We start from the raw sequence: 27,535 nt of genomic DNA on the forward strand, positions 1-27,535 counted from the left end.
AACAGCCCACAGGAAAAAAAGTCAATTTTAAGGTAAGAAAAAAATGATAAATTGATATGCATTATCCCAAATATGAAACTGACTGTCTGAAATAAGGGACGTTGAACATCCTGAGTCAAGGCAAATAAATGTTTGAATACATATATTTAGAACTTTATATAAAAGTGCCCAACCATAGCTTAGAGTGTCACAGAAAATAAGACTTACTTACCCCAGGACACTCATCTACACGTAGTAGAAAGCCAAACCAGTACTGAAACGAGAATCAGTAGAGGTAATGGTATATATAAGAGTATATCGTCGATCTGAAAAGGGAGGTAAGAGATGAATCTCTACGACCGATAACAGAGAACCTATGAAATAGACCCCGTAGAAGGAGATCATTGAATTCAAATAGGCAATACTCTCCTCACATCCCTCTGACATTCACTGCACGCTGAGAGGAAAACCGGGCTCCAACCTGCTGCGGAGCGCATATCAACGTAGAATCTAGCACAAACTTACTTCACCACCTCCATAGGAGGCAAAGTTTGTAAAACTGATTTGTGGGTGTGGTGAGGGGTGTATTTATAGGCATTTTGAGGTTTGGGAAACTTTGCCCCTCCTGGTAGGAATGTATATCCCATACGTCACTAGCTCATGGACTCTTGCTAATTACATGAAAGAAATGAGGCTTCCTCCCTCAGAACACTAGAGTGAAGGGGCCTTCCTGACTAGATTTAGGTGTCTAAAACAAGCCAGATCAATAAAAAAAACGTTCCCAAGTGTATGTGAGCTTATAAAATATTTCAAATGGTATAATATTGTAATAAAAACCAATCGATTTGGCCCCTGACAGTGTCTACCAGCATAAAAAACAAAAAGGGGAAGCCTGTTATCTTTTTTGCTGAGGTGAAAGAAAAATGGCTTACCGTTTCCCCTGAGGGGAAATATGACTGTCATCTAGCATTAGCCTGTGTTGTTAGAAGGAGACTAGTCATACCTGAAGCAGATGAGTCTGCAAACTGTTACCCCCAACTGAAGTTCTCTTGTTTCAACAGTCCTGCGTGATAACAGTAATGGATTTTAGTTACTGGTGCTAAAATCATAGCCCTCTTAAACAGAAATCTTCATCACTTTTCTGTTATAGAGTAAATAGTACAAGCCAGCACTATTTTAAAAAAACAAACTCTTGATAGAAGAATAAAAAACTACAACTAACACCACAAACTCCTCGCCATCCCCGTGGTAGATGCAACTTGTTCAGAGCGGCAAGGAGAATGACTGGGGGGCGGAGCCAGAGGGGGAGCTATATGGACAGCTCTTGCTGTGTGCTCTCCTTGCCTTTCCCTGTGGGGGAGAATATTTCCCACAAGTAATGGATGATGCCGTGGACCGGACACACCAATGTTGGAGAAAACCCATTCTATGTGCCTAAAATGTATGGTTAGGAGACAGATAATATTCCGCGAATGTGATGAAGGTTGGGTACAAGGCTTTAAGAATCCCGCAATTTTCATGTTGTGATATTACATCAAGGTTTTTTTCCGCTGGAAGGTATTAGTTTCACAAAACAGAGTTTATTGAATATTGGACCATAAACTGTATTCAAATGTTAATCAATGTTAAAGAAATATTTAAGTCAAAATGAAACTTTCATGATTTGGATAGAGCATGCAATTTTAAGCAACTTTCTAATTTACTCCTATTATCAATTTTTCTTCATATCTTTATTTGAAAATCAGGAATGTAAGCATAGGAGCTGGCCCGTTTTTGGTTTAGCACCTGGGTAGCACTTTCTTACTGGTGTCTAAATGGAGCCACCAATCAGCAAGCGCTACCCAGGTGCTGAACCAAAAATGGGCTGGCTCCTAAGCTTAAATTTAAATAAAGATACCAAGAGAACGAAGAAAAGTTGATAATAGGAGTAAATTATAAAGTTGCTTAAAATTGCATGCTCTATCTGAATCACGAAAGTTTTATTTTGACTACAGTATCCCTTTAAATGTTAATATAGTATATAAAATGTATTCTATTGTCCTCGGTTATTTTCTGTAAGTTTTATATAAGCTGAATCTACTATAAACAGATTTTTCTTCACATATATTTACTAGTCTATTCTTCTAGGTATTTCAAAGACGTATGGATGGATCAGTGGATTTTTTCAGAGACTGGAATTCCTACAAGAGAGGGTTCGGCAATCAGTGGGGCGAGTTCTGGTTAGGGAATGATAACATTCATCGTCTTACTTCCTCTGGTAAATTTAGCATGTTTCATATTTTAATACTCCATAAAAAATAGATTGTTAACCAAGAGCAATTCATTTTGCTATACAATGGAAATGAGAGAGCTATATTAAAGGGACAGTCTAGTCAAAATTAAGCTTTGTTGATTTACATAGGGAATGCAACTTTACAATCTGCTTTGTTCTCTTGGTATTTTTAGTTAAAAGCTAAACCTAGGTAGGTTTATATGCTACTTTTAAGCTCTTGAAGGCGGCTTTTTTTTTATCTCAATGCATTTGACATTTTTTAACAGCTAAGGGGCGTTATTTCCTGTGTGCCATGAGTTACTTATGAGAGGGCACTGACTAGCTAAAATGCAAGTCTGTCAAAAGAAATGAAATAAGGGGTCAGTCTGCAGAGGCTTAGATACAAGGTAATAGATTTAAAAAGTGTATCAAAGTGATGGTAAATCCGAGCGTTTAACAAACACTAGGATTTACCATCTTTAAAAATAAACTCTGGTTTCTGTCATCAATTACTAAAAAACGGGTGTTAAACTCACCCTTTTTGTGCTGAAGTATATCACTAAAATTAGTGCCATTGGTCGCTCCCGGCACAGCGCTCATTTACCAATGAAGTAACGTTTCTACCACTAGCCGTGCTAGGATGTCAGTTAACACACAAGGCTATAGGTTTAGAGGTGGAAATGTCACCTCATTGAAGAAGAGCACTGTGCTGTGGGCGACCGGAGGCGCTGATTTTAGCTATTTACTTCAGCACAGAAAGGGTGAGTTTAGCACCGTTTTTTTACTAATTTATGACAGAAACTGGGGTTTATTTTTAATTATGGTAAATCCTAGCATTTGTTAAATGCTTGCAGGGGCGAAACTACAGGGGGTGCAGAGGTCGCGGGTGCGACTGGGCCCCTGAGGGTGGGGGCCCAGCTTTTAAAAAAAAAAAAAGAAACGTTAACCTACCACTGCCTGCACTGATATCATGTGAGTGTGACATGACTACAGGGGTTAGTGTTTCTGTTTTACCCATTGGTGTTTATGTGTGTGTGTATGGTGTGTGTATGTATGTGACTGTGTGTGTATTTATGCATGTATGTGTTTTTGTGTATGTTTGTGGAACCAGCAAATTACAGACCTTGTTACTACAGCATTGGTGGGGCAGGGGGTGAACAGTGTCATTATACAGTACCACTATATACAGTATGGGGGGTGGACCATGTCACTGACTACTGTGGTCACTTTATAAAGTACTGGGCGGGTAGGGTCAGGCCAGCCATCTCACCGGCAGATTACAGTGTTATAGTGGCACTAACTTACTATATACAGTTCTGGGGGGTTAAATAGTGTCATATATATATAGTAATAGGGGGTCAGACCATCTCACAGACTGTGGGCACAGGGTACCTCCTTTTGCAAACATGTAATCTGATTCACATTTTTTTTCTATGTTAAATGTAAAAAAAATATTAAAATTTTTTATTAAATTCACCTTTTTTTTGGAGGGGGAGGGGCGGTGGGGGGCCCCTTCTTAGATTCTTGCACCTGGGCCCTGTGGTTTCTAGTTACGCCTCTGAATGCTTGGATTTACCATCACTTTAATATAACAGTGTTGGTTATGAAAAACTGAGGAATGGGTAATAAAGGGATTATCTATCTTTTTAAACAATAATAATTCTGGTGTAGACTGTCCCTTTAACTACTATTCTTTATGAGGTAGAAGCAAGAAATAAATTAAAATTAAATATTATACTTCATTGTCTCCTATTAGTTTATTTTTCTATCATATATTACTTATTTGCCCATGTTACCCATATTGGCCCATTAGCTTATTATCTTAGCTATCTTAATCATATTTTCCTTGTGTTACCATACATTCCATGTTGGCACTCATTACCCTTCCTCCTCCTCTTCAGTCCTCACCAATGACCTCTATGTTTACTAAAAAGAAGATACTCACCTTCATACTATATATACTATAATCGCATTTGTAAGGCGTCCGTCGCCATCACAAGTTGCGCACGCATCCTCAAAGGAATGTTGGCTGCGTGAGGCAGCCAAAAGAATGTTGGCTGTCCATGCAGCCAAAAGCATCCACCTGGATGCAGCAAAGCTGCATCCCGGTGGATTCCGAAAATAGCAGGGTGATGAAAGAATACACCGCAACCGCCGTCATGAAATACCTAAAAAACACGTAACTGCCCGCAAGAAATATTTTTTATTTTTTTTAAAAACGCCAGCACAAAGTATTAAAAAAACTAACTAACCACCCATACAAAGTATTAAGAAAAAAAAAACATAACCGCCCGTACTAAGTTTTAACAAAAAAACGAACCCTTAAATCGCTTAACTCCCACAACAGAAACTACCTAACCCTTACACCGCCAAACTCCATAAAGCCAACTAAATAAATTATTAACCCCTAAACTGCCAAACCCTACAAGGCCAACAAACTAATTATACTATTAACCCCTAAACCGACAAACCCCCACATCGCAATAAACCTAACATATTAACGCCTAAACCGCCAACCCCCACATCGCAATAAACCTAATTAACCTATTAACTCCTAAACCGCCAACCAATTCAATTACTAAGCCCCCTAACCTAACATCCCCTAAATTAACCCCAATTACTACTAAATTACACTTAAAATAAAAAAAATTCTAACATTAAATTACAAAAAAATTATCTAACATTACAAAAAATTAAAAAGTCTAATATTACAGAAAAAAATAAACAAAATTATCAACAATAAAAAAATTAACTCTAATCCCTATGAAAATAAAAAGCCCCCCCAAAATAAAAACACCTCCTAATCTAAACTAAAATAACAACAGCCCTTAAAAGGGCATTTTGTAGGCCATTGCCCTAAGTTAAACAGCTCTTTTACATTAAATAAATACTAAGTCCCCCCTAACAGTAAAACCCCCCACCCACCAAACCCCACAAAATAAAAAAAATCTAACACTAAAGAAACCTAAACTACCCATTGCCCCCAAAGGGGCATTTGTATTAGCATTGCCCTTAAAAGGGCATTCAGCTCTTTTACTGCACTTAAAAGGGCAATCAGCTCTTTTACAGCCCAATAAAATCCCTAATCTTAAAAATAAAAAATAAAAAATAAATCCTTAAACTAAGCCCCAAATAGGTACTCACCATTCCTGAAGTCCGGTGGAGGTCTTCTTCTAGACGGCTCCATCATCTTCTATTTTCATCCAGAGCGAAGACGGCGCAGAGCTGACTTTCCCGATGCACGGATCCTCAGCGGCGGTCCTCAGCGGTGTGGAGGCTCCTCTATTTATGCGATCATCCGTCGCACACTGAAGATTGAATGCAAGGTACCCCATATTAATTGGGGTACCTTGCATTCCTATTGGCTGAAATTTTGAAATCAGCCAATAGGATGAGAGCTACTGAAATCTTCTGATTTGAACAGCCAATAGGATTTCAGTAGCTCTAATCCAATTAGCTGATTTGAAAATTTCAGCCAATAGGAAAGCAAGGTACCCAAAATTAACTATGGTACCTTCTATTCAATTTTTAGTGTACGCCGGAGATCGAGCTTCCACGCTGCTAAAGATCGCCGCACACTGAAGATCGCTGCTGAGGACCACTGCTCCGGATCCGCGCATCGGTGAAGACCGCTCAGCACCTCCGTTTCGCTCCGCCTTCGCACAGGATGAAGAGAGAAGATGATGGAACCGCCTGGAAGAAGACCTCCGCCGGACTTCAGGAACGTTGAGTACCTATTTGGGGCTAAGTGCTAGGATTTTTTTTTTATTTTTGTGGGTTTTTTTATTTTTAAGATTAGGGATTTAATGGGCTGTAAAAGAGCTGATTGCCCTTTTAAGGGCAGTAAAAGAGCTGAATGCCCTTTTAAGGGCAATGCCCATACAAATGCCCCTTTAGGTACAATGGGTAGTTTAATTTTTTTTAGTGTTAGTTTTTATTTTATTTTGGGGGGTTGGTTGGGTGGGGGGGTTTACTGTTAGGGGGTAGTTGGTAATTTAGTAAAGTAAAAGAGCTGTTTAACTTAGGGCAATGCCCTACAAAAGGCCCTTTTAAAGGGACATTCCAGTCAAAATTTAAATGCACATAGATTTATTACATATTTGAATAGAAACATATTTGCAATATACTTGTATTGGCAAAACTGCTTCTAGTAAAAGTTTTAGTGTTAATATTTGTCTCTACACGTGCATGTGAACAATAGCTAGATATTCTCAGTGCACCAGCATTTTAAATAATGCAGCTGCTCAGATAATCAGTGGGGCTTGTATCATGTCAGCAATTAACAAATTGAGTTATTACCAGATGGTACAAGCACCTTAGGCTCTCTGAGCAAGTGCTGTGTTTAAAATGCTGGTGCACGGTGCATACTTAAATACACTTTTGAAACAGCTATATAACAGCTATATATATTACAAAATGTCTTCTGTTCAATACCGAAATGCACCCATGTGGTTTCCAATTATGGCTGCTATTGGTAGGTTAGTATTAGAAAGGGGGGTGTTTCTATTTTGTGGGGGATTTTATAGGGGTATTAGTTTAGGTTTCATTTTTTATTTTGGATAGTTTTGTTTATTTTTTTATGTTATTTTACATTTTTTATTTTTAGTAAAATTAACTTAGGGGATTTGTATTTTTTTGTATTTTTTAAACTTATATTACTTATATAGTACATTGTGCGCACATACCTTGTCTGTGTTTGCAACCTTTATAGGACATCTGTAATAAGAACAGGGGTGAGCTCATTTAAACTTCACCCACAAACCCTTTCAGGGACATATAAGTAGGTGGATATATATATAGCAAATAATAGGCAATACTAGTTTCATACTGCAAATGCACTGTGAGAAGTTATACTTCAGCTATTCTTTTTACTGTCATCAGCATGGTTAGAAAAAAGGCAACCAACATCATCAGTGCTTTGATTTACAGTAATCTAAAGGTATTTCACCATAATGTTGTGTGAATTTTAGGTTATGTATATTATTATTTTTTTGCAAAGAGATTATCATGTGGTATTTTCTAATCAGCTTTTTACATATATGCTGCAGCCTTTCAGTATAATGTTCGTTTAATATGTGGCTGCAAATACAAAATTATACAAACAATAGAAAACAGTTACCTGTGCACTGTCCTCAGATATCTTCACTTAAAGGGCCATTTAAAAGGACACTCAATCAAAATTAAACTTTCATTATTCAGATAGAGCATGCCATTTTAAACAACTTTCCAATTTACTTCCATTAACTAAATGTGCACAGTCTTTATATTTTAACTTTTTGAGTCACCAGCTCCTACTGAGCATGTGCAAGAAAAAGTGTGTATGCATTTGTGAATGGCTGATGGCTGTCACATGGTACGTGTATGCATTTGTGATTGGCTGATGGCTGTCACATGGTACAGGGGGAGTGGAAAAAGACATAACTTAAAATTGTCAGAAAAAAAATCTACTACTCATTTGAAGTTCAGACTAAGTGCTATTGCATTGTCTTGTTATCTTGCATTTGTTGATTATGCAAATCTACTGTGTTGACTGGTCCTTTAATATAGAAGAATTGCATAATTAACAAATGCATAATAAAAAGACAATGCAATAACACTTACTCTAAATTTCAAAAAAGCTGTAGATGGGTTTTTTTCTGGCAATTTTATTTTTGCTCCCATTTGCTAGCCCCCTATACCTTGTGACAGACATCAGCCAATCACAGACTAGTATGTTGTATACCTAGTACAAGCGCTTGCCTCAATAAAATGTGCATATAAAAAGATGAAGCATAGGGGGGCGGAGCTTAGCCACGACTGAAGATGGCTGCTTGTTGAAGGAGCTCTGTTGTCCCTAATGCAATTCACATCTGAATAGGATGTTCCAACCCAGCTAAAACTACTTATAACTCCCATTCTAAATATATAAAAACCCTGGGCACCCTCTGTCATAAGCCTGGACAGGGGTGTGAGACCGGAGATAGCGGGCACCTTCCTTAGGCAAGACCCCTTCATCTGCTGAGGACATTGAGCGGATCAAGCAGGTTCTCCGACCCTCTGTATACCCCTGTTCAAAGCCTCTGCATCCTGCTCTAGCACCCGTTACCTGTCTCTGCCGGCTCGTACACAGTTTGCGCAAAGGACCGGAGCTCCGTCTGAAGGCTGCATCCACGTGGTGCGCCACCACGTACGTACACCAGCAGCTGCCTCACAGCAGAGTAGCGGTCAGATCACGAACACCCGGCGGCTCGGGGAGACTCGGATGAGACAGTGGGAGGCAAAGCAGGTACGCATTGACAGATAAAAGTTACTTACACTATCAGACACTGCCTTTTTCACCTGCTGTTGTGTTGGGCCTGATTACTACGCAGAGTCTGTAGGCCAGACTTAAGATAGCGCAGAGCAAGGCCTCAGTCCTGATTATAGTAACCCAGTGCGCACCGGAAAAGCTGCAGCTGCCATAAAATATCATAAAATATCTTAAAATAGCGGCAACAGGGAAAATCCAGTGGAGAGGGCAGAAGAGCAGGGGGTGAAAGATAATAATGAGAGCATAAAGAGAAGGGACCATAAGAATAGAGAGGGCCCGGAGAGGGCATTTGGTTTGGTAAGCTGAAGTAAAATCACCCACAATGTCCAATAAAAGAAACTCGAAGCCTTCAAAAAACTCTCATACTACAGCCCTGGATAACTACTTAATACCTAATGACTCTAACTTGCAGCAGGGGAGGTCAGGGCCTGATTCATGCTCACAAAACTGTCAAGCTACTATAGCCCAAGTACACAGTTCAGAAACTCAAACACAGGCACAAAGCTTCCTCACCAGAGAAGATATTAAACAACTCTCATCCAAAGAAGACATTAGAGAGGCGATGCATGAGTTTAAGTCAATGTTTGGGGAACTAAAGAGGGATATCTCTGCGGTTGAACAGAGGGTGACACACATTGAAGAAAAACAAGAAACTATCTGCTCTGAACTGCAGCTACAAACTTGTTCACTCACTAATGGATCGAATTGAGGATCTAGAGAATAGGAGCAGGAGGAACAACTTAAGACTGCGTGGAGTCCCTGAGACAGTGGATCCCCCTGCCCTATTGGATTACATACAAGATCTCATTAAGAACCTGAAGGACAATAGTGCATCCCCTGAGGTCCCAATAGAGAGAGCTCACAGAGCCCTTCGCCCCAAGCCCCCAAGTAGAGCCCCTCCCAGGGATATTATACTCAAATTCCTCTCCTTCAGAGACAAAGAGACGGTTCTGAGACTGGCCAGGTCTAAACACCCACTCACATTCAGGGGCAGTGACATTCAAGTGTACTCTGATCTATGCCCAGCAACTTTACAAAAGAGGAAAGACATGAAGTTTATCACAGCAACTTTGAAGGATAAAGGGATTCCATACCGATGGGGCTTCCACACCTGCCTCATAGCCACCAGGAACAACACCACTCATGTATACAAAACACTTGAGGACTTGCCAGCCTTTAACCAGGCACTGGGACTAGACATCAGACCACTTCTTCAAGAGATAGCTGAACCAAGAGATCAACATGGAGAGGACCTTAACAGGATCAGAAATTTGCTAGGATAAATTGTCCTACTTTTCCCCTCAACAGGACTTGTAAAATGCAGGGGGACTGTGGAACTAACCTGTTTACCCTGATGGGTCAAACCTTTCGGACTCTCCAGGAGGGACCATGAATTCCTGCGCAGCTAAGTATCACTTAGAAATGTGTGATTATAGACTCTGATGCAAAGTTTTAGTTTATAATATGGGTCTCGTCAATAGCTTAACTAAGGACTAATAATTTGGTTAGAAAGAGAGACCGGTTGTGTAACATTGTAAGGATAGCAGGACTGATGTTGTTTTGAATCTTTATGCTGTATAAAACTGTCTAACCTCGCTGTCAGGTGAGGTCTATCCTATGCCCACACCAATCTTAGCGAAGAAATCTAACTCTAACTCTGGCTTCTATTACACATTGGACATGTAGAGGGAAGAATGGTGGGTGGTGGAACGGGAGAGCTGTACTGTCTTGAATTATAGCAATGGAACTTAACCCCTATGTTATATGCTCCAACTATATTAGATAGGCGCACCTATAGTATCATATATTCTCTAGATAATTACATTGGGGTTTGTACTGCCAGCTCACTCGCCCCGTGCCCTAGTAGCTAGGCCCTGGGAATCGCTAAGTTGGCAACACTATGGATGCTCCAACCCAATGGCCCTGAAGATTGTCATACCTTAGACCCACAGGGCATACACATAATCATAACTACCCTTTATATTAGCCAGAAAATTTCACATTTATCTCCAAGTTATTCTCCCACACCCCTGGTCTCCAATCACTAGCCACACTATGGTCCCTCTTGTATGGTAACAAATGGGACTGATTTGAATAAATGTTATGTTGGAACGTTTTATTACAAAGGTTTATATTCAAAGTTGAAATGTATTGTGATCGCATAGGGAAAACTACCCCTGATTTGTTAAAGTAGTATTTTTTGATACTTTGTTTAAAGTCTAACTAATCTTTAACTCTACCCTAAACTACCCCCCCTCCTTCCTTTCCTCTTCTCTCTCTTCTCTTCCTGCCCTCTCTTACTTCCCTCCCTTCGTAGCATCCCTCTCTATTCGCCTGCTCCTTTCGCCCTCCTCCCCTATCTCCTTTCTCCCCCCCCTTTTTTTTTTTTTTTCTCTCTCTCCCCCCCCCCTCACTATCCCACTCCATAATGTAACGGCCCCGCAGCCGTAGAGAAATGCAGACACTGGAACTTGTTATGATTAATGCCAAAGGGCTTAACAGCCCTAGTAAACGCTCCATGGCACTTAGAAATCTTTCTCGGATGGGTGGAGACATAATATACATACAAGAAATGCATTTCTCAAGAGCACACGAGCCAAGGTGGTATTGTCGCCAGTACCCCACAGCATATTTTGCGTCTGGTACTACAAAAAAGAACGGTGTAGGCATCATCTTTAATGCAAAAACACCCTTCCAATTGGACCATATGCACAAAGATGCTGATGGTAGATACCTAATACTCATAGGGAGTTTATATGGTAAACCGATCACCCTGGCCAATATTTACTGCCCTAACCAAACACAGCACCAATTCCTATGCGAGGTCAGCCTTAAAATCTTAGAGGTCCAAAAAGGAGTCCTATACTTGGGGGGCGACTTTAATGCACCTCTTGACCCCACACTGGAGACATCTAATGGCATCTCCAGTGTCTCGCACAAGAACTTAAAGCGCATTAACACTATCCTGAATGACTTGGTACTCCACGATATCTGGCGGACACACCATCCACGCTCAAAGAACTACACTTTTTATTCCCACCCCCATAGAAAATATTCAAGGATCAACTACATATACACTGACACAATAGGCCTCACCTTCACTACATCCAGTAATATCCACACAATCACATGGTCGGACCACGCCCCAGTTAGCTGCACTATTCAATGGCCTAACACCCCAACCACCCAGTATGTTTGGAAACTCGACGACACACTTTTGGACGATCAGACTTATAAGGCAGAACTGCAAAATTCAATAACTGAATTCTTTCAGATAAACAACGATGGCCAAATGCCAGCTTTCACAATTTGGGAAGCCCATAAGTGTACAGTAAGGGGACTACTTATAAGGAAAAAAGCTTAACTAAATAGGCTAAAGAAAGAGCGCTACCAGAAACACTAAAGTGTCAGAACTGGAGCAGGACCACCAAAAATCTCCAGCTAACGATAACTTAACTAAATCACTTTCCCAAGCTAGAACCGACTTACTAAGCTTCTTACAAGAAGACTACCAAAAAACAGCCCTAATACTCAAGCAGCTATATTTTGAGCAGGGAGACAAGGTCGGTAAGCTACTGGCAAGAGCTATTGCGCAGAAAAAAACCGAAAGCTTATGTACACAAAATGGTAGATCAGGAAGGAACAGTCAAAGCAGATGCTAGTTCGATCGAATAGCTTTAGTGACTATTATGCATCCTTATATAATATACAAAAAACCTGTAACCTCGGCGGAAATGCTCCCGTCGAAGAACGCACCGGCCAAGACATCTTAGAATACCTAAACGGTGTCAAACTACCCAGACTTACGGAATCAGATAGGGAGTCCCTAGAAACCCCCTTCACGATCGAGGAAATCCAAAGAGCAATTAGAGACCTACCATCGGGTAAAAGTCCAGGCTTCGGGATGAAATACTATAGACTATTCGCTGACATACTAGCTCCAGAATTAGCTGTTATATTTAATTCCTTGTCTGAGTCCCCGCACCTGCCTCCCACTATGCTGGAGGCTCACATCATGGTGATCCCCAAACCGGGGAAGCCCCTGGATAAACTCGAAAATTATAGGCCCATATCCCTTTTAAATTCGGATGTCAAAGTTCTGGCCAAAGCACTAGCTAATCGCCTTAATAGGCTCCTTCCCAAAATAATCTCATTGGATCAAGTGGGGTTTATTCCAACTCGCGAGGCAAGAGATAACACCCTTAAAGTCATCCAGATTATAACACATGCCTGCGTTGGTGGGACCCCATTGTCAATTGACCTGACCAACTGGGAAAACAAGACAATATCATGGATGGGACGGATCAGAGTCGTTAAAATGAACATTCTGCCAAGACTCTTATATATAATGCAGACGATACCGGTCCGGCCCTCCTCCCCATATATTCAGCAAATACAGACAGCTATAGAGACCTACATTTGGAAAGGACAAAAACCGAGAATCCAAAAGAGTGCTACATACCTACCCAGAGACAGAGGAGGTTTGGGGATTCCACACTTTAGGGAGTACCAAAGAGCAATCTCCCTGCAGAGATCGGCTGAGTGGTGTACAAACTTAGGCAACAAAGCTTGGATACAAATTGATGGGGATATACTGAGAAGGGGAAACGTCGGGTCTCTAGTGTGGGTTTCCCCCTCGGTGTGCCCAGATATTATCAAAAGATACCCCCTTTTAGGGGAGGTCTTCCAAGTATGGGATGGACTATTAAAAGGGAACTCTGGTATCTCTACTGAGATCTCCCCTCTTACGACAATCAGGGAAAATCCGGAACTGAATCTTGACTGGGGATCGTGGATCCCAGGAACATCTTACGCGCTAGCTGACATCTCCTTTAATAATGTAACTAATCAAGACCGAATAAAGACTCATGCAGAGCTAACCAACTGGAATCCTGATGTTTTTGCATCTTGGTTCAGATACGCACAAATCTCTCACTATTATTACTCATGTAAAAAAAGAACCGAACTCACTAGAGATAGGACCCTGTTCGAAACTATATGCACGGCGAAGCAAGCTACACCACGCTTGGTTTCGAAGCTATATAAACTGTTGCTCACTAGGGGGGAAAGTATGCTCCCTAAGTTCACTGCCGCTTAGCAAAGGGATTTGGGGTTAGAGATTGACCCAAAAGACTGGCTTACAATCTTCCAAAAAGCTAGAAAGGCATCTGTATCCACGCGAATACAGGAAATGCACTATAAACTGTTGAGTCATTGGTACCTCACCCCCCAAATGCTGCATAGGATATATTCAATGGCGAACAGGAAGTGCTGGAGGGGCTGCAGAGAGGAGGGGACACTCGTCCATATCTGGTGGACATGCCCTCACATCATACCATTCTGGGAGAGAGTCCTGGGGGAGATGAGTCGACTGCTAAAGACCATAATCCCTCCCAAGTCCTACTATCTGATATATCACGACCTCCCTAAGCTTGTAGGAGAAGATAAATATATCTTACTGCTCTTAATGTTGAATGGGGCGAAAGGCTTAATTCCTGCTTACTGGAAGAAGCAACAGGTCCCGAGTCTCGCTGAGTGGAAAAACAGGGTTGGGGAACTTCTACGCCTTGAAAGATATCATTATCTGAAGGCTGGGAAAATAGGAACACATGAGATAATGACACTGGCATGGGAGGGAAAAAGCCTCTTAGAGCGGGGCTGAAACATTAAGAACTGCGCACCCATATGAGAGTAAAGACATCAGACTACAGCCAAGTCACAGCTGTATGTCCTAAGTAGGCTGTGACCAATGTTCCCTCTAAGGTGCGCGGCAGCGCGGCTGCGCACCTTCCCTCTCTGTGTAGCGCAGTCAGTACATCAGGCCGCGCAAAACACAGGAGGAATGAGAGTCTCAGCTGTTTTTTTTCTCCTGAGCAGCTTTATTACATCGGTTATTGTCATTCAAAGGTATGTGCACGGGTCCACTAAGCCAGGGGCATTTAGGGGCAAATGGAGAGGAATCATGGCTATTGCCAGTAAAAACAGAGTAGAATGGATGATGTCACACTGCAACTGCAAGAGTGCCGCTTTTCACATAACCTTCTAGCACCGCCTTTACTGCCCGCTCATTTTCTGGCCTCATCACAAGGCTTTAGGCAGACAGACCTGCGCTCTGGCTTTGGTGGGAAAACTCAATATACAGTGAGGAATCGGATGGGTGAGTGTACTGCTTGTAATACTTGTGTGCCCCCAGGGTTTGTTTATCCCATGTGTTCGAGGTGTCTAGAAAAAATATGCTGTGTCTGCTTTAGTTAGGGAAAAGTACATTTGTTACAGCTCCACTTCTCCCTATGATGCCTGTCACTGACATTCAGCAGGCAGATCCGTGATTTGTGTCTAACCTTCCTGACCTGAAGATAATTACACCGGGGGCTGGGCTTCCAACACGGAGGTCATGCTGTCTTTAGCTGCCGTGTTAATTCTCCCTCTCCCACTGCTATTCCGTGTGAGATAACAGAATGACAGGTAGGGACCAGTAACAGTCTCTCCAGTCCAGGGATAGGCAAGGTGTCCGTAAACAGACACTGGTGTCCGTGACTAGCCCTTGCAGTGTCCGCCACAACCTTAGTATATCTTTTCTTTCTGATTAAATAATAGGAATAAAAAAAATATAGTGTGAATAAAGTTAGTGACTTGTCAAGAGACTGCTAGCAATATTGGGTGATAAGTTATGGAATAAATAAAGCCTGAGTGAAATACTGGATGTATATCTGCATTTGTATAATGACATCCATCTCTATGCAAAGACACAGTAGTGACACTGGCACATGTGTATAGGCAGACAAGGGCTGGTTGTAGGGTCAGTGGTATCTGCATCAGTATAATAACACCCAGCACTATATAATGACAAAGTAGTGACACCGGCACATGGGTATAGCCAGAGGAGGGCTGGTTATAGAATCAGTGGTATCTGCATCAGTATAATAACACCCAGCACTATATAATGACACAGTAGTGACACTGGCACATGGGTATAGCCAGAGGAGGGCTGGTTATAGAATCAGTGGTATTTGCCTCAGTATAATAACACCAAGCACTATACAAAGACACAGTAGTGGCACTGGCTCATGGGTATAGCCAGAGGAGGGCTTGTTATAGAATCAGTGGTATCTGCATCAGTATAATAACACACAGCACTATATAATGACACAGTAGTGACACTGGCACATGGGTATAGCCAGAGACGGGCTGGTTATAGGATCAGTGGTATCTGCATCAGTATAATAACACCAAGCATTATAAAATAATGTTTTTAATTTCAAATGTACCTTGGTGTCCTTCACTAAGGTCTGTACATTGGAAAATGTCCGCCTCAGCCTTTGTCTGTGCCTATCCCTGCTCCAGTCTGCCTCTTTACTGGCTCTTCACCTCACCACATTCATTGCATTCCTTTCACATTTTCTGTCCTATACTCTGGGTGTTATAAACAGTGGGGAAAGGACTAAGGGGGACGCAAGACTTGTCACATTCTAATGTAAGATAACATAATTTCTTATATAAAAACAGTGACTGAGTTAGTTGCTTTAGCTTTGAGCTAGAAAAGTGTATATATATTTCAGAGTTGTTTGTAGAAAATGTGCTGTGTGAAAGGCAGGGAAATGCTGTAAATTATTCTTCCCTGTAAAGTAGTTATCAAGTTACTTATGCTATCAGAAGCCTCTCTCCAAACACTTGTTTAACTACTTGGCTGCCCTTATTCCTTACTTGGTTAAAAAAATATGCTATGTGTCTGCATGGGTTGTTAATACTTACTGTATGTCACATTAAGTGTTAAAATCATACCATGTTAATTTGCAGTATTTAGTGGTATTGTTTAAAACATTTGTTATGTTTTATCTAATATAGCTTCTTATATATATATAAATATATAATATATATATATATATATATATATATATATATATATATATATATATATATATATATATATATATATACACTCCCTGAAAACTACCTGGCTCCTACATTTTGAACATATGTGTCCAACCTTTTAACTATTGATTCCTTTTATGAAATTTCTCTACTCCTCTTTGTATATAATAATGTGTGTGTGTGTGTGTGTGTGTGTGTATGTATATATAATATGTATATGTATATATTTATTTATATATTATATATGTGTGTATGTATATTTTATATATATATATATATATATATATATATATATATATATATATATATATATATATATATATATATATATAATGTATATAAAGTGCTGCCCAGTAACCAGGTCGTGTAAAAAAAATATAATTTATGCTTACCTGATAAATTCATTTCTCCTGTAGTGTAGTCAGTCCACGGGTCATCCATTACTTATGGAATATATCTCCTCCCTAACAGGAAGTGCAAGAGGATCACCCAAGCAGAGCTGCTACATAGCTCCTCCCCTCTACGTCATATCCAGTCATTCGACCGAAACCATACGAGAAAGGAGAAACTATAGGGTGCAGTGGTGACTGGAGTTTAATTAAAATTTAGACCTGCCGTAAAAACAGGGCGGGCCGTGGACTGACTACACTACAGGAGAAATGAATTTATCAGGTAAGCATAAATTATATTTTCTCCTGTTAAGTGTAGTCAGTCCACGGGTCATCCATTACTTATGGGATACCAATGCCAAAGCTAAAAGTACACGGATGACGGGAGGGACAAGGCAGGATCTTTACACGGAAGGAACCACTGCCTGTAGAACCTTTCTCCCAAAAACAGCCTCCGAAGAAGCAAAAGTGTCAAATTTGTAAAATTTTGAAAAAGTGTAAAGTGAAGACCAAGTTGCAGCCTTGCAAATCTGTTCAACAGAGGCCTCATTCTTAAAGGCCCAAGTGGAAGCCACAGCTCTAGTAGAATGAGCTGTAATCCTTTCAGGAGGCTGCTGTCCAGCAGTCTCATAGGCTAAACGTATTATGCTACGAAGCCAAAAAGAGAGAGAGGAAGCTGAAGCCTTTTGACCTCTCCTCTGTCCAGAATAAACGACAAACAGGGAAGAAGTTTGACGAAAATCTTTAGTTGCCTGTAAATAAAATTTCAGGGCACGGACGACGTCCAGATTGTGCAAAAGTCGTTCCTTCTTTGAAGAAGGGTTAGGGCACAATGATGGAACAACAATCTCTTGATTGATATTTTTGTTAGTGACTACCTTAGGTAAGAACCCAGGTTTAGTACGCAGAACTACCTTGTCTGAATGAAAAATCAGATAAGGAGAATCACAATGTAAGGCTGATAACTCAGAGACTCTTCGAGCCGAGGAAATAGCCATCAAAAACAGAACTTTCCAAGATAACAGCTTGATATCGATGGAATGAAGGGGTTCAAACGGAACACCTTGCAGAACGTTAAGAACTAAGTTTAAGCTCCACGGCGGAGCAACAGTCTTAAACACAGGCTTAATCCTAGTCAAAGCCTGACAAAAGGCCTGAACGTCTGGAACTTCTGCCAGACGTTTATGTAGAAGGATAGACAGAGCTGAAATCTGTCCCTTTAACGAACTAGCAGATAAACCCTTTTCTAAACCCTCTTGTAGAAAAGACAATATCCTAGGAATCCTAACTTTACTCCATGAGTAACTCTTGGATTCGCACCAATACAAATATTTACGCCATATTTTATGGTAAATTTTCCTGGTAACAGGTTTCCTAGCCTGTATTAAGGTATCAATAACTGACTCCGAGAATCCACGCTTTGATAGAATCAAGCGTTCAATCTCCATGCAGTCAGCCTCAGAGAAACTAGATTTGGATGGTTGAAAGGACCCTGAATCAGAAGGTCCTGTCTCAGAGGCAGAGACCATGGTGGACAGGACGACATGTCCACTAGATCTGCATACCAGGTCCTGCGTGGCCATGCAGGCGCTATTAGAATCACCGATGCTCTCTCCTGTTTGATCCTGGCAATCAATCGAGGAAGCATCGGGAATGGTGGAAACACATAAGCCATGTTGAAGACCCAATGTGCTGTCAGAGCATCTATCAGCACCGCTCCCGGGTCCCTGGACCTGGATCCGTAACAAGGAAGCTTGGCGTTCTGGCGAGAAGCCATGAGATCCAGATCTGGTTTGCCCCAACGATGAAGCAGTTGGGCAAAGACCTCCGGATGAAGTTCCCACTCCCCCGGATGAAAAGTCTGGCGACTTAGAAAATCCGCCTCCCAGTTCTCCACACCTGGGATGTGGATCGCTGACAGGTGGCAAGAGTGAGACTCTGCCCAGCGAATTATCTTTGAGACTTCCAACATCGCTAGGGAACTCCTGGTTCCTCCTTGATGGTTGATGTAAGCCACAGTCGTGATGTTGTCCGACTGAAATCTGATGAACCTCAGAATTGCTAACTGAGGCCAAGCCAGAAGAGCATTGAAAATTGCTCTTAATTCCAGAATGTTTATTGGAAGAAGTCTCTCCTCCTGAGTCCATGATCCCTGAGCCTTCAGGGAATTCCAGACTGCGCCCCAACCTAGAAGGCTGGCATCTGTTGTTACAATCGTCCAATCTGGCCTGCGGAAGGGCATCCCCTTGGACAGATGTGGCCGAGAAAGCCACCATAGAAGAGAATCTCTGGTCTCTTGATCCAGATTTAGCAGAGGGGACAAATCTGAGTAATCCCCATTCCACTGACTTAGCATGCATAATTGCAGCGGTCTGAGATGCAGGCGCGCAAATGGCACTATGTCCATCGCCGCTACCATTAAGCCGATTACCTCCATGCACTGAGCCACTGACGGGTGTTGAATGGAATGAAGGACGCGGCAAGCATTTAGAAGTTTTGATAACCTGGCCTCCTTCAGGTAAATTTTCATTTCTACCGAATCTATAAGAGTCCCTAGAAAGGGAACTCTTGTAAGTGGCAATAGAGAACTCTTTTCTATGTTCACCTTCCACCCATGCGACCTTAGAAATGCCAGAACTATCTCTGTATGAGACTTGGCAGTTTGGAAGCTTGACGCTTGTATCAGAATGTCGTCTAGGTACGGAGCCACCGCTATGCCTCGCGGTCTTAGTACCGCCAGAAGAGAGCCCAGAACCTTTGTAAAGATTCTTGGAGCCGTAGCTAACCCGAAGGGAAGAGCTACAAACTGGTAATGCCTGTCTAGGAAGGCAAATCTTAGATACCGGTATTGATCCTTGTGAATCGGTATGTGAAGGTAAGCATCCTTTAAATGCACTGTGGTCATGTACTGACCCTCTTGGATCATAGGTAGGATGGTTCGAATAGTTTCCATTTTGAACGATGGAACTCTTAGGAATTTGTTTAGGATCTTTAAGTCCAAGATTGGTCTGAAGGTTCCCTCTTTTTTGGGAACCACAAACAGATTTGAATAGAATCCTTGCCCGTGTTCCGACCGCGGAACTGGTTGGACCACCCCCATTAGTAAGAGGTCTTGTACACAGCGTAGAAACGCCTCTTTCTTTATTTGGTTTGCTGACAACCTTGAAAGATGAAATCTCCCTTGTGGAGGAGAAGCTTTGAAGTCCAGAAGATATCCCTGAGATATGATTTCCAACGCCCAGGGATCCTGGACATCTCTTGCCCAAGCCTGGGCAAAGAGAGAAAGTCTGCCCCCCACTATATCCGTTTCCGGATAGGGGGCCCTCACTTCATGCTGTCTTAGGGGCAGCAGCAGGTTTTCTGGCCTGCTTGCCCTTGTTCCAGGACGGGTTAGCTTTCCAACCTTGTCTGAAGCGAGCAACAGTTCCTTCCTGTCTTGGAGCAGAGGAAGTTGATGCTGCTCCTGCCTTGAAGTTACGAAAGGCACGAAAAATAGACTGTTTAGCCTTTGGTTTGGCCCTGTCTTGAGGCAGAGCATGGCCCTTACCTCCAGTAATGTCAGCGATAATTTCTTTCAAGCCGGGCCCGAATAAGGTCTGCCCTTTGAAAGGAATATTAAGCAGTTTAGATTTAGAAGTCACATCAGCTGACCAGGATTTAAGCCACAGCGCTCTGCGCGCTTGAATGGCGAATCCGGAGTTCTTAGCCGTAAGTTTAGTTAAGTGTACTACGGCATCAGAAATAAATGAATTAGCTAGCTTAAGGGCTTTAAGCTTGTTTATAATCTCATCCAATGGAGCTGTACTAAGGGTCTCTTCCAGAGACTCAAACCAGAATGCCGCTGCAGCAGTGACAGGCGCGATGCAAGCAAGGGGTTGTAATATAAAACCTTGTTGAACAAACATTTTCTTAAGGTAACCCTCTAACTTTTTATCCATTGGATCTGAAAAAGCACAGCTATCCTCCACCGGGATAGTGGTGCGCTTAGCCAGAGTAGAAACTGCTCCCTCCACCTTAGGGACCGTCTGCCATAGGTCCCGTGTAGTGGCATCTATAGGAAACATTTTTCTAAATATAGGAGGGGGTGAAAAGGGCACACCGGGTCTATCCCACTCCTTGTTAACAATTTCTGTAAGCCTTTTAGGTATAGGAAAAACGTCAGTACACGTCGGTACCGCAAAATATTTATCCAGCCTACATACCTTCTCTGGGATTGCAACCGTGTTACAATCATTCAGAGCTGCTAATACCTCCCCTAGTAATATGCGGAGGTTCTCAAGCTTAAATTTAAAATTTGAAATCTCTGAATCCAGTTTACTTGGATCAGACCCGTCACCCACAGAATGAAGCTCTCCGTCCTCATGTTCTGCAAATTGTGACGCAGTATCAGACATGGCTCTACTATTATCAGCGCGCTCTGTTCTAACCCCAGAGTAATCGCGTTTACCTCTTAAATCTGGCAATTTAGATAGTACTTCAGTCATAACATTAGCCATGTCTTGCAAAGTGATTTGTATGTTCCTGAGCGGGAGGCGAAGGTACTGACACGTGAGGAGAGTTAGTCGGCATAACTTCCCCCTCGTTGTCTGGTGATATTTTCTTAACATATAAAGTTTGACTTTTATTCAAAGTGACATCTATACATTGAGTGCACAAATTTCTATTGGGCTCCACACTGGCCTTTAAACATAGTGAGCAAACAGATTCATCTGTGTCAGACATGTTTAAACAGACTAGCAATGACACTAGCAAGCTTGGAAAAAAACTTTTAAATAAATTTACAAGCTATATAAAAAACGTTACTGCGCCTTTAAGAAACACAAAAAGGTGTCACAGTTGAATTAACAATGAACAAAATTAGATAAAGTAACCAAATTTTTACAGTAAATGTATAAAGTTAGCAGAGGATTGCACCCACCAGCAAAAGGATGATTAACCCCTTAATACCCAAAACGGATAACAACTGAAATAATAAACGTTTTTATCACAGTCAAACACACTGTCACAGGTCTGCTGTGACTGATTACCTCCCTCAAAACAAATTTTGGAGACCCCTGGGCTCTGTAGAGACATCCTGGATCATGGAGGATTAGAAGTAGGAAGACTCTGACTGAATTTTTAATGCGCAATAAAGCGCTAAAATAGGCCCCTCCCACTCATATTACAACAGTGGGGAAGCTCAGCAAACTGTTTTTGTACAGAAAAAACGACAGCCATGTGGTAAAAATCATGCCCATAAAGTTTTATCACCAAGTACCTCAGAAAAAACGATTAACATACCAGAAAACGTTTTAAAATTGAAAATTATAAAGTGTTATTAATAAGCCTGCTGCTAGTCGCTCTTACTGCAGTGAATGGCTCAAATATTACTTTAATATTGACAGTGTTTTCTAGTGAAATACCATTCCCCAGAAATACCTCAGAGTATACATACATATTTATCAGCCTGATACCAGTCGCTACTACTGCATTTAAGGCTGCACTTACATTACATCGGTATTAGCAGTATTTTCTCAGTCAGTTCCATTCCTTAGAAAATAATTTACTGCACATACCTCCTTGCAGGTGGGCCCTGCATGCTGTCCCCTGATCTGAAGTTACCTTACTCCTCAGAATGGCCGAGAACAGCAAGTGGATCTTAGTTACGACCGCTAAGATCATAGAAAAACTCAGGCAGATTCTTCTTCTAATGCTGCCTGAGAATAACAACACACTCCGGTGCCGTTTAAAATAACAAACTTTTGATTGAAGAAATAAAAACTAAGTTTAAAACACCACAGTCCTCACACACGTCCTATCTTTAGTTAGGTGCAAGAGAATGACTGGATATGACGTAGAGGGGAGGAGCTATGTAGCAGCTCTGCTTGGGTGATCCTCTTGCACTTCCTGTTAGGGAGGAGATATAATCCCATAAGTAATGGATGACCCGTGGACTGACTACACTTAACAGGAGAAAATCTGCTCACAGCAGTAGTAGGTCCGCACATCTGTAAAAAAAATTAGAGGGAACATTGGCTGTGACTACAGAAAGATTTAATGGATTAATGGTTATCAGTTTGAAGTCAGCAACCAATTTAATGTATGTTCTCTAATATTGTATTTATGTAACGGAGGGCCCTTCGACCTCCGTTATAAGCACACAAAGCAGACATGGTGCAATTTCGTATCAATGAGCTTCTTATCAACTTATAGTTTATATATCAGTACATGTAGCCTAGAGAACAGGTGTTTTGTACTTTAATTTGTCAATTTGTCAGGAAACATGTGCTTTGATGTTGTGTACCAAAGTTCCATCATTGATCGCTGTATGTGCACTTTTATAAATAAAGCTTGTTTATTAAAAAAAAAAAAAAAGATGAAGCAAAATCTGATAATGGAGGTAAATTTGAAAAATTCTTACAATCGTGTGCTCTTTCTGAATCATGAAAGTTTAATTTTGATTTGAGTGTTCATTTTTTTCTTGCAGCTCTAATGAAAGTTAAACTCCTCATCTACTTCATCCAAACTAAAGTAAACTTACCTGAGACTAATTTCAATTTAACCTTTCACTGGGTTTGTTCACAATTTCAGCCATTTGATTTATTAAAAATATTAATTTAAGAAATAGAAACTTGAACTTTATTATATTTTTCTTATAGAATGAATACTGCTGGTTGACATTTAATACATTTTATAATAGGGGACATAAAGCAAGCATCTGTTAAATTTGTATATGTGAATGGAAATATATGAATGGGTCTAAAGTAGTTGTTAAAGAATATTGTGAGGCCTTTTTATACAGACAAAGGATGCTGCTTCCAACCCCGATCGTTTCTGGTCCGCGGATGATTGACACCCCCTGCTAACGGCCGATTGGCCACCGGTGAGCAGGGTTCGCATTGCACAAGCATTTCACTAGAAATGCTTTTGCAATGTTAAATGTTAAATTTAGCGAGGTCGAGCGGACATGATTCACTACACTGAATCATGTCCGATCGAAACCTACATAAATCTACCCCTTGGTGTTGTAAAAGAATCCCAGATTAATATTGGTTGACTATAAATGGCCTAAGTGCTTGTGACAGTTTTAACGCAATTATGTTTCTCTGATGTGTCCTTTCAGGTATATTTGAACTACGTGTTGACCTTACAGATTTTGATAACAATCAAACTTATGCCTTGTACAAAAACTTTTCTATTACTGGAGAATCACAAAACTACACACTCCGTTTGGGGAGTTTCTATGGAGGAACTGCAGGTAATATGTGTTTATTAAACTATATAGGCATTCTAAGCCATGTTGGTAATTAAAATAATGTACCCAGAAGAGTTAATTAGGTTAATTAACTGATTTAGGGCAAAGGTACAATGGGGGGGGGGTCGTGGCTAAGGTTACTGGGCTATAACACTGGTATCTATGCTATATGGATTCCTGTATTACAGTGAGTGGGGTCAATAATTTCCTGGAGACTTATCATAGGGAATAGCAATTACATGTCATTATTATTAAAGGGACAGTAAAGTCATAATTAGACATTCATGATTTAGACAGAACATACAATTTTAAACAACTTTCCTATTTACTTCTATTAATTAATTTGCTTTCTTCTCTTGTTATCCTTTGCTGAAAGGTTTATCTAGGTAAGCTCAGGAGCAGCAAAGAAACCTAGGTTCCAGCTGCTGATTGATGGCTGCATAAATATATATATATATATTATATATATATATATATATATATATATACAGTATATATATATATATATACACTGTGTGCAGAATTATTAGGCAAATGAGTATTTTGACCACATCATCCTCTTTATGCATGTTGTCTTACTCCAAGCTGTATAGGCTCGAAAGCCTACTACCAATTAAGCATATTAGGTGATGTGCATCTCTGTAATGAGAAGGGGTGTGGTCTAATGACATCAACACCCTATATCAGGTGTGCATAATTATTAGGCAACTTCCTTTCCTTTGGCAAAATGGGTCAAAAGAAGGACTTGACAGGCTCAGAAAAGTCAAAAATAGTGAGATATCTTGCAGTGGGATGCAGCACTCTTAAAATTGCAAAGCTTCTGAAGCGTGATCATCGAACAATCAAGCGTTTCATTCAAAATAGTCAACAGGGTCGCAAGAAGCGTGTGGAAAAACCAAGGCGCAAAATAACTGCCCATGAACTGAGAAAAGTCAAGCGTGCAGCTGCCAAGATGCCACTTGCCACCAGTTTGGCCATATTTCAGAGCTGCAACATCACTGGAGTGCCCAAAAGCACAAGGTGTGCAATACTCAGAGACATGGCCAAGGTAAGAAAGGCTAAAAGACGACCACCACTGAACAAGACACACAAGCTGAAACGTCAAGACTGGGCCAAGAAATATCTCAAGACTGATTTTTCTAAGGTTTTATGGACTGATGAAATGAGAGTGAGTCTTGATGGGCCAGATGGATGGGCCCGTGGCTGGATTGGTAAAGGGCAGAGAGCTCCAGTCCGACTCAGACGCCAGCAAGGTGGAGGTGGAGTACTAGTTTGGGCTGGTATCATCAAAGATGAGCTTGTGGGGCCTTTTCGGGTTGAGGATGGAGTCAAGCTCAACTCCCAGTCCTACTGCCAGTTTCTGGAAGACACCTTCTTCAAGCAGTGGTACAGGAAGAAGTCTGCATCCTTCAAGAAAAACCTGATTTTCATGCAAGACAATGCTCCATCACACGCGTCCAAGTACTCCACAGCGTGGCTGGCAAGAAAGGGTATAAAAGAAGAAAATCTAATGACATGGCCTCCTTGTTCACCTGATCTGAACCCCATTGAGAACCTGTGGTCCATCATCAAATGTGAGATTTACAAGGAGGGAAAACAGTACACCTCTCTGAACAGTGTCTGGGAGGCTGTGGTTGCTGCTGCACGCAATGTTGATGGTGAACAGATCAAAACACTGACAGAATCCATGGATGGCAGGCTTTTGAGTGTCCTTGCAAAGAAAGGTGGCTATATTGTCACTGATTTGTTTTTGTTTTGTTTTTGAATGTCAGAAATGTATATTTGTGAATGTTGAGATGTTATATTGGTTTCACTGGTAAAAATAAATAATTGAAATGGGTATATATTTTTTTTTTGTTAAGTTGCCTAATAATTATGCACAGTAATAGTCACCTGCACACACAGATATCCCCCTAAAATAGCTATAACTAAAAACAAACTAAAAACTACTTCCAAAACTATTCAGCTTTGATATTAATGAGTTTTTTGGGTTCATTGAGAACATGGTTGTTGTTCAATAATAAAATCAATCCTCAAAAATACAACTTGCCTAATAATTCTGCACTCCCTGTATATATATATATATATATATATATATATATATATATATATACATATATATATACCTATTGTGATTGGCTCACCCATGTGTTCAGTTAGAAACCAGTAGCGCACTGCTGCTCCTTCAACAAATAATACCAAGAGAATGAAACAAATTTGATAATAGAAGTAAACTGGAAAGTTGTTCAAAATTGTTCTGCCTAAATCATGAAAGAAAAATGTTGGGTTTCCTGTCCCTCTATGTAGTGCAAGGATTGGATTATGATCTGGTCACGAAAATCAAGTCACTATGAAAAATCTGATGTACCTGTATTTTTTCGTAACAGTTTAATTCTAGCTACTTGTATATTATCTAGCCCTACGACTAGAACCAATCTGACATTCTCTATGGTGAGCTACTCTGGTTAATGGTGCAAACCAGTATATAGCATCTTGTGAAGTTTGCACTTGCTCCACATTATCTCCAGCTGTCAGATAGTTATTTGTGTGCCATTTCTTTTACCTGCAAGACCAGGAACATCTATTTTATGTGGATTTCATCTTAGATCTACTCATTTGTCAGCCCATACTAATTGTGTCACTGACGATTTCTCTAATATTGCACACTTCATTTGCAATTGTCTACATCTGCAACCTGTGTCTTACAATATCTCACTATAAGTGAAAGAATTGTCTTTCTCATAAAGTTTCCTTAAACACTATATCTGACACAGGAACACATTCCACCTCGGAATTCTAGAAAGAAGTTTTTTCCATGATAAATATTAATCTCTAACTTTCTTCTACATCTGAACAAGAGACCAGTGTGGTCTTGAAAGCTTATGAAATACTGTACTGTGAAGTCAGGATCAGACTGATTTGCTTCAGGAAAGTTCTTCTCTTTGAAAGGCACATGTTGAGCAAAAAGAGGCTGCTTCTTAGGTGGTAACTAGCCATAGAGCAAGCCATTATGCTATTGTTCGTTCCCAGGTTGAGCGCTTCTCTCTTTTTATTTATGCAAATTATGACACTTGGGGAAGTCTCCCTAAGTGTGATGCGGGAATCCAGATGTGGACCCGTTGTTCAGTGTGCCTAGAGGGATATGGCTGCACCTCACTAACGAGGCCCACAATAGGCCGAAATGTACGTATGGGGTTTTGCTGCTTCTCTCGTTCAGAGAGGGATTGCCTGGTATTTCGGGGCTGGACTGTGCTGTGAAGTCAGGATCATACTGATATGCTTCAGGAAAGTTCTTCTCTGTGAAAGGCACATGTTGAGCAAAAAGAGGCTACTTCTTGGGTGGTAACTAGCCATAGAACAAGCTATTATGCTATTGTTCATTCCCAGGTTGAGCGCTTCTCTCTTTTTATTCATACTAATTGTGTCACTGATGATTTCTCTAATATTGCACACTTCATTTGCAATTGTCTACCTCTGCAACCTGTGTCTTACAATATCTCACTATAAGTGAAAGAATCGTC

At 40.9% G+C, this 27,535-nt stretch overlaps 1 protein-coding gene across 1 annotated transcript in view; it reads left to right on the top strand.

Moving 5' to 3' along the window:
* LOC128643135 (ficolin-1-B) overlaps window positions 1-27,535 on the top strand; it is a 216,674-nt gene that overhangs the window by 145,985 nt on the left and 43,154 nt on the right. Inside the window, exons 6-7 of the mRNA XM_053696087.1 lie at window positions 2,107-2,236; window positions 23,883-24,017. Coding sequence (XP_053552062.1) covers window positions 2,107-2,236; window positions 23,883-24,017 — 265 coding nt within the window. The remainder of the gene's footprint in view (window positions 1-2,106; window positions 2,237-23,882; window positions 24,018-27,535) is intronic.

This window comes from Bombina bombina, chromosome 12, assembly GCF_027579735.1.
Source record: "Bombina bombina isolate aBomBom1 chromosome 12, aBomBom1.pri, whole genome shotgun sequence".
Taxonomy (NCBI): Eukaryota; Metazoa; Chordata; class Amphibia; order Anura; family Bombinatoridae; genus Bombina; species Bombina bombina.